The sequence below is a fragment of the Panulirus ornatus genome, chromosome 17 (genome assembly GCF_036320965.1).
Source record: "Panulirus ornatus isolate Po-2019 chromosome 17, ASM3632096v1, whole genome shotgun sequence".
Lineage (NCBI taxonomy): Eukaryota > Metazoa > Arthropoda > Malacostraca > Decapoda > Palinuridae > Panulirus > Panulirus ornatus.
This window is the reverse complement of record NC_092240.1, coordinates 20,906,128-20,918,587: the sequence shown is the minus strand read 5'-3', so window position 1 is coordinate 20,918,587 and position 12,460 is coordinate 20,906,128. Positions and strand designations below refer to the sequence as shown.

Genomic DNA, 12,460 nt, shown 5'->3' with positions numbered 1-12,460 from the left:
GTGCGAGTGTGTCCGTGGCAAAGTGATGGACCCTCGACCTTCATGTCAAGCTGCTTTATAAGCATGCCTTAAGTCCAACGAGGGCAAGTTGACTCCTGTATGCCTCATCATTCCAATTTATCGTGTGCACACTTTTCATCATCCTGCATTTTAAGGTCCTGAGCACTTAATATCTCTTTTGTTCCATCCTTCCATCTATGATTTGGTCCCCCCTTTCTCCTTGTCCCCTCCACTCTAGACATGTATACCCTCTTCGTCAAGCTCTCCTCACTCATTCTCTCCATATGCCCAAAAATTTCACCACACCCTCTTCAGCTCCCTTAACCACCTCTTTCTATTACCAGAGCTCTCTCTTATCCTTTCAAAAATGATCAAAGCACTTTACAGCACACAACGTCCTCAAATATTTCATTTCCAACACATCCACCCTCCTCTGCACAGTCTCATCTACAGCCCATGCCTCGCATCCATACGTTCAGCTTACTGTACCTTCAAACATGCCTATTTTCACCCCCTCGATAATGACCTCTTTTTCCTCACATTCTTCAATGTTCCTAGAACCTTTTCCCCTTCACCTACCTTATGACTCACTTCTGGAAGCATTAGTAAGTCACAGAAGGTGACTAAGAGAAGGAGGAGGAGGGGCTGGCACCCCCTCCCCCTAGCCCCCTTTATATTTTAATTTCTAAAAGATGGCACAAAAAAAGGTGTCACATGAGGAGTGCTTATCCTCCTTGAAGGCTCAGGCTGGGGTGTCTATGGGTGTGAGGATATAACCAAGATCAGAAGTAAGGAGGGACAGGTAGTATATTTGAGGAAAAGTACCTAAATGTTCTTGCTTTAAGTAAAAAAAAAGTTCAAGGGTAAAGGGAAAGAATGGTTTTTAAATGTCTTTGGGGTAGAGTCAAAGGTTGGTGTGAGGGAAAAAGCTTGGGAAAGGGTAGCACTACTGCTACAGCAAAGGTTGCGGGAATGTGTAAAAGAGTGCAAGGAAGTGAGCTCCATAATGATGTGGTTTGCAAGATGGATGATTATTAGTGATTATGCACCTGACTATGAGAAGAAAAAAATTTGATACAAGTGTTATGGGAACAGTAGAATAAGTGTGTTAACAGTTTTGATGCAAGAGACTGGGCATTGACTATGGGTGATTTAAATGCAAAGGTGGGCAATGTGGCAGCTGGGGGTATAACTGGGGGGCCTGGGATATTCACGATGAATATGAAGTCTGTTGGGGATGAGAGAGCTTGGGAAGTGAGTCAGTTGTTGTTCGCTGATGATACAGCGCTGGTGGCTGATTCATGTGAGAAACTGCAGAAGCTGGTGACTGAGTTTGGTAAAGTGTGTGGAAGAAGAAAGTTAAGAGTAAATGTGAATAAGAGCAAGGTTATTAGGTACAGTAGGGTTGAGGGTCAAGTCAATTGGGAGGTGAGTTTGAATGGAGAAAAACTGGAGGAAGTGAAGTGTTTTAGATATCTGGGAGTGGATCTGTCAGCGGATGGAACCATGGAAGCGGAAGTGGATCATAGGGTGGGGGAGGGGGCGAAAATTTTGGGAGCCTTGAAAAATGTGTGGAAGTCGAGAACATTATCTCGGAAAGCAAAAATGGGTATGTTTGAAGGAATAGTGGTTCCAACAATGTTGTATGGTTGCGAGGCGTGGGCTATGGATAGAGTTGTGCGCAGGAGGATGGACGTGCTGGAAATGAGATGTTTGAGGAAAATGTGTGGTGTGAGGTGGTTTGATCGAGTAAGAAACGTAAGGGTAAGAGAGATGTGTGGAAATAAAAAGAGCGTGGTTGAGAGAGCAGAAGAGGGTGTTTTGAAATGGTTTGGGCACATGGAGAGAATGAGTGAGGAAAGATTGACCAAGAGGATATATGTGTCGGAGGTGGAGGGAACGAGGAGAAGAGGGAGACCAAATTGGAGGTGGAAAGATGGAGTGAAAAAGATTTTGTGTGATCAGGGCCTGAACATGCAGGAGGGTGAAAGGAGGGCAAGGAATAGAGTGAATTGGAGCGATGTGGTATACAGGGGTTGACGTGCTGTCAGTGGATTGAACTAAGGCATGTGAAGCGTCTGGGGTAAACCTTGGAAAGCTGTGTAGGTATGTATATTTGCGTGTGTGGACGTGTGTATGTACATGTGTATGGGGGGGGGGGTTGGGCCATTTCTTTCGTCTGTTTCCTTGCGCTACTTCGCAAACGCGGGAGACAGCGACAAAGTATAAAAGAAAAAAAAAAAGAATAGAAATGGTGAACAGCTTGTGAAGTTGTGTGCTGAAAAAGGACTTGTGATTAGTAAATTCTGATCTAAAAAGAGGGTCATACCTTTTCACATATGTATGTGAATAAGAAAGATGGTCAATGGACATTACTAGACTACATACTTAATGACAGGTGTGCAAAAGACTCTTGGATGTGAATGTCTGAGAGGAACAGCCAGTGGGATGTCTGAGGTCTGATCATTACCTAGTGGAGGTAAAGGTGAAGATTTATGAAGGTGTTTGGAAAAGGGAGAAACAATACAAGTAAAAAGAGAGCAGTGGAAGTCAGTAAGCTTGGAAAAGAGACTGGTTTGACGAAATACCAGGAGGGATCAGGTGAAAAGTGGCAAACAGTGAAAACAAATAAAGCTAAGGAGTGGGCAAGGAATGGGAGGTATCTATGAAAGCAATCCTGGTATGTGTGAGAGAAGTGTAAAGCATGTGGGAGATGGGCTAGTGAGATAGGATAGTGAGTGATGGGATGATTAAATAAAGTTACAAGTGAAAGAAAAAAGACGAGCTATATGGTTGCACTTACAGGGAAAGAGCACAAATGATTGGGAGATGTATGAGAGAAAGCGGCAGGAGATCAAGAGGAAAGTGCATGGGTTGAAGAGGGAAAATGAGATTGGGGTTAGCATGTATTAGTGAACTGCAAGGAGAATAAAATATTTTGGAAGTAGGTTAATAGTGTGAGAAATACAAGAGAACAAATGGAAACATCAGTGAAAGGAAGGAGTGAGCATTTTAAAGGACTGTTGAAGGTGTCTGATGACAGGGTGGCAGATGTAGGGTATTTTGGTCGGGAAGGTGTAAGAAGTAAAGGTCATGGAAAGTGGTTTGGTGGTGAAACCTTTGCATAAGATGAAGTATGGCAAGGAAGATAGAGTGGATGGTATTTCAGCTGAATTTCTTACAAAGGGGTTGACTGTTGTTGATTTGTTACCAAGGATTTTCAGTGAGTTTATGAATCATGGGAAAGTGCCTGAGGACTGGCAGAATGTAGTGTCTCTGCATAAAGACAAGGGGGACAAAGACGAGAGTTTAAACCATAGAGGTAAGTTGCACAAGAGAGTGATGACTAACAGGGTGATGGCATGTACAGAGCATCAGACAAAGGAGAAACAATGTGGTTTTAGGAGTGGTGGAGGATGTATGGATCAGATATTTGCTTTAAATAATGCATAATTTAGACAAACAGAAGGATTTGCATGTAAAATTCATGGATCTAGAGAAACCATATGATAAGGCTGAAAGAAGTGCCTTACATATATATGGTAAGGGGCAATAGCTGCTAGAAGCAGTTCCACATGAAGGATGGTCTGAGGCAGAGGCATGTGATGTCACCATGGCTGTTTAATTTGTTCATGGATGGAGTGGTGAGGGAGGTGAATGCAAAAGTCTTGGAGAGATGGGCGAGTCTGCAGGGGATGAGAGAGCCAAGGAAGGGGTTCAGCAGATATTTGCTGATGACACAGCAGTGGTGGCAAATTCAAATGAGAAACTGAAGTTGCTGAATGAGTTCGGGTGGAAGTGAAAGAAAAAAGTTATTAAGGATGAAGTTAAGTTTAGCCGGGTAGAGGGGCAGGTTGGTTGGGATGTGAGTTAGAATGGAGTAAATTTGGAGGAAGCAAAGTGTTTTAATTACCTCGGAGAAGATAAGAAAATAAATGGAACCATGGAAGAGGAAGCAAGTCATGGTAGGTGAGGGGGGCAAAAGTACTGAAAGTTCATTATCTGGGAGGACAAAAATGGGTATGTTTGAAAGCATAGTAGTCTCAATGTTGTTGTATGGATGCAAGGCATGGGCTAAAGATGAGGGCGAGTGGAAGAGGGCGAATGTGATGAAAATGAAATGTTTGATGATGATATGTGGTGTGGTGTGGTTTGATCTAGTAATCAATAAAAGAGTAAGAGAGAGGAGTGGTAATAAGAGTGTGGCTGACAAAGTTAAAGACGGTGTGCTCACACATATGGAGGGAATGAGTGAGGGGAGGTTGACAAAGAGAATATACATGTAAAAAGTTGAGGGGACAAGGAGAAGGGGGATATCAAATTGGAGATGGTAAGATGGAGTGAAAAAGGTTTTGAGTAACAGGCTTGAACATGCAGGAGGGTGAAAGGCATATATAAGATAGAAAGAATGGAACAATGTGGTTTACAGGAGGCAACATGCAATCAATGGACTGAACTAGGGAATGTGAAGTGCCAGGGTACACCATGGAAAAGTCTGTGCCTGGTTGTGGATTGTGGGCTGTGATTTTAGTTCATTGCAACTGACATTTAGAGAATGGATGTGAGCAAATGCAGTCTTTCTTTGTCTGTTCTTAGTACTAATTTGTTTATGCGGAAAACAACAAGAATGAAAAAGGAATGTGTATAACTGCAGGGCCTGGTTGTGAATGGGGGGAATGGTTTCAGTGCAATATATGTGACAGCTAAAAAAGCAGATGTGAATGAATGAGGCCATTTTTACATCTGTTCCTACCACTATCTCATTAATGCAAGAAATGGTTAAGGATGAAAAAATGCAAATATAAGATATAAAATCAAATGCATGCATAATCTGGTTCTAAGTCATACATAAACAATTTAATGGATATAAGTTTAAAGAAGAAACTTTTTACAATAACTTCAAGTTTCATTAGCAACCCATGTAATAATCTAATTTTAACTAAATCTTTAAGCACAAACCAGCTACAAGCAATGTTCCAGAATCTGATGTTATAGCAATGGCCACAGGTCTCTTCACCAAGCTGTGGGAACAATGAAGCTTCCAGGTTTCTGTACTCCACACTGTCACAACTTTCTTCTCACATGCAACAGCTAAGTACTGTCCATCTGGAGATGCTCTGACAGATACTAGTTGGGTTTCACAGCTGAAAGGATATTAAATGAAATTCAAACTTACACTAAAAATAAGCTATCCTGTTTGATAAATAATCTGAATGAAACAAGCCTAAAATGTTCCCTTACTATACATGCAGAGATTTTATAGTGATTCTTCACAAACAAAACTGAGAAGTACAGAAATGTCATCAGATGACTGGGGTGTGAAGAAAGCCACATTACACTATTTAAGGATGGGGTGGTTTGGGAGGTAAATGCAAGAATTTTGGAGAGAGGGGCAAGTATGCAGTCTGTTCTGGATGAGAGGGCTTAGGAAGTGAGTCAGTTGTTGTTCACTGATGATACAGCACTGGTGGCTGATTCGGGTGAGAGACTGCAGAAGCTGGTGACTGAGTTTGGTAAAGTGTGTGAAAGAAGAAAGTTGAAAGTAAATGTGAATAAGAGCAAGGTTATTAGGTTCAGTAGGGCTGAGGGACAAGTCAACTGGGTGGTAAGTTTGAATGGAGAAAAACTGGCAGAAGTGAAATGTTTTAGATAACTGGGAGTGGATTTAGCAGCGGATGGAACCATGGAAGCAGAAGTGAGTCAAAAGGTGGGAGAGGGGGCGAAGGTTCTGGGAGCATTGAAGAATGTGTGGATGGTGAGAACATTATCTCGGAGCAAAAATGGGTATGTTTGAAGGAATTGTGGTTCCAACAATGTTAAATGGTTGCGAGGCATGGGCTATAGATAAGGTTGTGCAGAGGAGGGTGGATGTGTTGGAAATGAGATGTTTGAGGACAATATGTGGTGTGAGGTGGTTTGATCGAGTAAGTAATGAAAGGGTAAAAGAGATGTGTGGTAATAAAAAATGTGGTTGAGAGAGCAGAAGAGGATGTGCTGAAATGATTTGGTCACATGAAGAGAATGAGTGAGGAAAGATTGACAAAGAGGATATATGTGTCAGAGTTTGAGGGAAGAAGGAGAGGCAGGAGACCAAGTTGGAGGTGGAAGGATGGAGTGAAAAAGATTTTGAGTCATCGAGGCCTGAACATACAGGAGGGTGAAAGGTGTGCAAGGAATAGAGTGAATGGAAACGATGTTGTATACCGGGGTTAACTGGCTGTCAGTGGATTGAACCAGGGCATGTGAAGTGTTCTGTGGGGCCTGGATGTGAAAAGGGAGCTATGGTTTCGGTGTATTACACATGACAGCTAGAGATTGAGTATGAACAAATGTAGCCTTTTTTGTCTTTTCCTTGAGCTACCTATTTCATGTGTGGCGGGGTGGTGACAGGAATGGATGAAGGCAGCAAGTATGAATATGTATTCATAATTTCATATACTTATCTATATTCATTATACTTTGTCGCTGTCTCCCGCATTAGCGAGGTAGCACAAGGAAACAGACGAAAGAATGGCCCAACCCACCCACATACAAATGTATATACATACATGTCCACACACTGCACATATAAATATCTATACATCTCAACGTATACATACATATACACACACAGACATATACATATATACACATGTACATAATTCATATTGTCTGTCCTTATTCATTCCCGTTGCCACCCCACCACACATGAAATGAAAACCCCTCCTCCCAATTGTGCGCGAGGTAGCGCTAGGAAAAGACAACAAATGACACATTCGTTCATACTCAGTCTCTAGCTGTCATGTATAATGCATCAAAACCACAGCTCCCTTTCCACATCCAGGCCCTACAAAACTTTCCAGGGTTTACCCCAGACGCTTCACATGCCCTGGTTCAATCCACTGACAGCACGTCGACCTCGGAATACCACATCGTTCTAATTCACTCTATTCTCTGCACACCTTTCACCCTCCCGTATGTTCAGGCCCCGATCGCTCAAAATCTTTTTCACTCCTTCCTTCCATTTCCAATTTGGTCTCCCACTTCTCATTCCCTCTACCTCTAACACATATACCCCCTTTGTCAATCTTTCCTCACTCATTCTCTCGATGTGACCAAACCATTTCAATACACCCTCTTCTGCTCTCTCAACCACACTCTTTTATTACCACACCTTTCTCTTACCCTTTCATTACTTACTCGACCAAACAACCTCACACCACATATTGTCCTCAAACATCTCATTCCCAACATATCCAACCTCCTCCGGGGTTTGTATGAGGTGCAACCTACTCTCCCCACACTCATGACACTTGATAATTTCTGTTCTTCAACACTGCCGAGGTGTTTCCTGGTTCTCTTACCACATACTAGACTGATAGCACTCTTACATGCCTTGATTTAGTATAAAAGGACAGGCATATTTACCATAAAAACTGCAAGTACATGGAAACATGCACAGAGTAACAGGAGCCAAGGAGTACATTGCTAAGGGCCAAGGTACTGTAAATATTAGAGTACAAAATTTAAGTAAGGGCTGAAACGTCAGTAAGGATATAACCCAACTGGGTATTCCTCACACTATCCTCAAGCAATGGCAGAACCTTCTCAGTGGACAATAAATAGCAGCTTGATATACCAATAACTAAAGAAAATATACTATTTCACATGGCAAACATTACCATGGAGGATAAAAACTGACTATCACTTACAACAGAAAAAATCACAGGACAGGTTACTATACGTAGATAGTCCATAAAAACAGGGTACAAATGATATAAAGGAAAGAGAATATACCAAGGAATGCACAAAAGCATTTCTTCAACAACAACAGGGTTAAGGACTTATGGAACATACTAAACAAAGGAGTAAGTGCAACTACTATTCAAAAACTCAAAAACCTATTTCACATAAAAAAAAGAAAATAAGAAGTGGTTCCCCATATGTGTAACACATTATGCACACAAAAGTAAAGATGTTACTGATGTTGATCCATATTCATCCATCAACCATTCCATCTACACGGTGCACCTAACTATCTGTATTCATTTGCAAGTTACTCATAACCAATTTCCAGGAAAGAGCCCTGGTGTTACCTAGAACCTTTCTAAAGGCTGCTGCAGCCAAAAGCTTCCCTACTTCCAGTGACAGGTAAATGTAGGTTCCTTTGGAGCAAGTTCTTTGAAGAGACTGTACTCGCAATGATACAGTCTCACCAAAGGTGACTTCACTTGCAGTGCAACCTCAAGCTAACGGAGTTCAGTCACTGCATGCACATCTTTTAAATTGGTGTTCAAAGTAACTGTGGCAATTCTGAAAGTAGTATGTTCCCTGGGTCACTTGCTTAAAACTTAACATCACAGCATGGGCATACATGATCATGGACACCTCAAATAAAAAAATGGGGTAAATAAAAGAAATCAGAGATTCAGGTGTTTATACACCTAACTCAATGGCAGAAATATTATATGATGAGAGTTATATGAAGGAAGAGAATTCCACAGTTTCAATGTCAAAGGAAAGGAGTAATCATAACAATTGCTTCTCATGTGGCAAGTCTAGTCACTGAAACCATGGGAAGCAGCAGCCAGGAACATGCCACAGATCCAAACTTTGGTGGCAAGTACAAACATAGCCAGCTCATGAAAGCTGTAGCTGAAGTAATACCTGTAGGACAAGGAAAGGACAACAACATCACTAAGAACAGAAAGGGATGGTTGGAGAAGCAAAGCCAGGAGAATTAATAAGACAGATGGCTTTAGATTTCACTCTACCTAATAGAAATGGATGAAAAACCAATCCAAATAAGTGAGCAATACTTCATACTGGGGCAAATAAAAGCTCTATAAATGTGACCCACCTGTTCACAATAAAAATCATTGTGGCACCTACAGTGTACAATACCCTATTTCTAAAAGGAGACCTTGTGATGTTAATTATGAGGGTGAAGGTTGGGGGAAGTGAGCTGAAGTCTGAGTAGAGAAATCACTGGCATAAGACTGAAGAGGGTTAGAAGCAGCAGAGAGATCTTTTACAAAAAGAAAAGTGGGTGATAGGACAAAACCCTAAAAGACACTACAGGTTGAGCATCCCTAATCCAAAAATCAGAATCCAAAATCTGCAACATTTTGAGTGGCAACATGACATTACAAGTGGAAAATTCCACACCTAACCTCACTTGCCCTTACTGGGCTCTGACACTCTATGGTGCCAGTTTGTTACAAACCATCATCACCGCCAGACCTACGTGCATTACTCACTCTTTTTACTTATTCTCTGTTGAAAATGTCAAAAAAGGACTGCAGATACCCCTATGGGAAGGAGTGATAAGAAAGAGGAAACATCTACATTTTCTATGTTTATCTATAGCACAGAAAGTCAAGTTGTTAGAAAAACTGGACAAAGGTGTAAGTGTGAAACATCTTACAAAAGAGTATGGTGTTGGAATGACCATCATCTATGACATGAAGAAACAAAAGGATAAACTGTTGAAGTTCTATGCTGAAAGTGATGAACAGAAGTTAATGAAAACTAAAAAACACTGCAAAATCTCAATCGTGTATTGAAAGAGTGGATCCATCAGTGTCACAGTGAACACATACCACTCAATGGTATGCTGATCATGAAACAAGCAAAGATATATCATGATGAACTTAAATTGAAGGGAACTATGAAAATTTCCACAGGCTGGTTGCAGAAATTCAAGAAAAGACATGGCATTAAATTTTCAAAGATTTGTGGTGATAAGGCATCTGCTGATCACAAAGCAATGGAGAAATTCACTGACAAGCTTGCCCCAAGATATATCATCATGTATATGCAAATATTCCAAAATCCGAAAAAATTCAAAATCCGAAACCCTTCTGGTCCCAGGCATTTTGGATAAGGGATACTGTTCATAGGATAAGAGGAGAAATTGCTCCAACAAAGATTACTGCAATGGATCAACTAGAAAGGAAGCTATGCATTAAAGAAGAGACAATCTGAAAAGCTAAAGGAAGCAGGTTTCATAAGTAATACACAGTCAAATACTTTACAGGTGTCATGGGCCACAACTAAAGATTCACCAAAATCTGTTAAGAAAAAAGGACTAGAAGTGAAATCACCAGTGGACCTTGCAGAGCAAAAGTTGTACTTATCAAAAACATGGGTAAGGGATTCTAAGTGTTTGAGAAAGTATGAGTTTGGAGAGTTTAAACATTTTAGAGACAGCAGAAGTGATAGCAAGGGGGTGATAGTTGGAAGGGTTAAAATGGTTTCCTTTCTTAGGGATGAGCTCCACCAAGGAATGCTTCAAAAAAAATTGAAAGTTTGGATTTTTAGAGACAAAACTGGTGAGCATGGATCAGAGATATCTTAGATGCAAACTCTCTTTCAAACTCTGGGAGTTAAGTCATCTGGGCCTTACACCTTTTCTGCTTGAAGGTGGGAAGGTACCCAGAAGACCTTATGTGAGAAAAATAGAGGAAAGGCAGATTTCAATAGGATGAGGGGTATATACAGAATTATCAAAAATTAGAAGAAAAAAGTACAAGAATGATGGGCTTTATTCATTACTCACATTAGAACAGGAAGAAGGATTGACAAGTTACAGGAGATGCTTTTGGTTAAGAGCCAGAGAGATGCATCAGTAGGAACAGAAATCAAAATAACATACTTTCTTTTTATGAAAATGTGCTAAACTTTACAAAAAAAATGCTTAACAGTGATCCAAGAAGAAATGAAAACAAAGGAGGTTCATGAGAGGGGAAGAATTTCATGGCCCAATATGCTTTGTCCATGATGCAACAAGCATCAGAGCCATCTGAGCAAGAAGGTCCAAATCATAACTGGAGAATAAAAGATCTAGTAATGAAGGGATGCAGGCTGTCACCCCAGCAAAGATAACCTGTCAAACAGTCAGCATTGCAAGAGGCATCTCAGCCAGTGAAGTACTATCACACAACCTATCCCAAGGAAAATAAGTTGAGATGTGCAGGGGTATTCACTAAGCCCTCCTAAGGTGCCAAATCTGGCATTTCAAAGGAAAGGGATATAGGGTGGGAATGCATAAGTAACAGAAATAGGACTGTGATTGGAGGACCTGAAGGTGGCAAAAGTATTATACATATAGCAAAAGAGATCTGGAAAAAAAAAAAAAAAAATGCAGCATATTGGTAGAATGGTCATGACCGTCAAGAACTCATGTGAAGTTTTTCATCACTTGTTCCAGATTGTTATGGAGGGAAATACAGAGGGCTTCAGCTCCATCAGGATCACCTTGGGTAGAGCCAAGTCAATTCTTGTGGCATAAATGGAATTCCCCAACAAGAAAGATTTCAGCACATGGACGTAAAGAAATCAGTGCTTCATGGCAGTAAGTCAAATAAGTGATGAGTTGTACAGAGTTGAAGGACTTCTACAGAGTTGAAGGACTAGGGTGAAAGAGAGGGGAGGATACACAAAATTTAAAAGCAAAGTTATAGAAAGCTGACAAATTTTGAGTCAGATGGCTTCAAAGCAGCAAGTCAAGATCCACAAAGCAAGCAGTAAGTGATTTTCTACTATAGTAAGCACAACCACAATCCTAAGAGTAGAAACAAGAGTAGGGTATGGTTGGATATCTGATAGTATAAAGGAAAAGCACCTATATAGTTTGGAAGAAGAAAGTCATGAAAAGTAAACAGACGGTGTCCCTTTAAGGGAAGGTTAGATTTAAGACCACATAAATGAAGAAATATGTAGAGAAGGAGCTGTCTAAAAAGAAATGAGGTGGTTCAAGAGGACACCTTAGAATCATCCAGCCCTCAAATGTTATCAACATTCCAATTCATCACCAAAATATTATTGAACTGCTGTGCTGCCAGGAATTTTCATTCGAAGAAAATCAAAAGCATAGTAAGGAGTTGCGAGGGTTGTGTTATGAATTAGCTTGTAGGTGAAGCTACAAGGGCCTGGGGTGGGGGGAATAACAACCACTATTGTGCTAAGTTCACTGCAACACCATCACTAATTCTTCAATACTTCAGCAGTAGTACCTACTTGGCTGGTGGTTTTCTGCCACCCATACTCATATGCACTACACATTACAATTTGGTATTTCACTGCAACAAAACCAGCATACAGATCATTAAAAAAATAAATTGCTCGCACTGACTGATTCAAGGGCAAAAATAAAAAATTATTACTAAAAACATTTGCAAATATGATCAAATGGATTTATTCACTTTACCTTTTATAAGTATGAAGTTTATCTTCGTCATTACTACCGGTATTCTTTTCATTGATCTCAAGCTTTTCATTTACTTCTGAAACATCTAGCATGTGTGTCTCCGAGTTTCTGGAAAAAATTAAACTAAATATAATCTCTCATGTTATACATCAAATTTTCTTTACATATGAATATATGCTACACATATGCAGGTCAATCATATATCTAATATGCCTCAGGACAATATGTGTCTGAGGCCTTAAATATGTAGTGATAATAGGATTCTTGCAA

At 40.5% G+C, this 12,460-nt stretch overlaps 1 protein-coding gene across 3 annotated transcripts in view; it reads right to left on the bottom strand.

Moving 5' to 3' along the window:
* The window catches only part of wuho (tRNA (guanine-N(7)-)-methyltransferase non-catalytic subunit wuho), a 39,210-nt gene that overhangs the window by 15,694 nt on the left and 11,056 nt on the right, over positions 1–12,460 (bottom strand). For all 3 annotated transcript variants that reach the window (XM_071672057.1, XM_071672056.1, XM_071672058.1), the window contains exons 2-3: positions 12,191–12,298; positions 4,960–5,144 (exon numbers count right to left, since the gene is read on the bottom strand). In XM_071672057.1, the coding sequence (XP_071528158.1) occupies positions 4,960–5,144; positions 12,191–12,298 (293 nt within the window). The remainder of the gene's footprint in view (positions 1–4,959; positions 5,145–12,190; positions 12,299–12,460) is intronic.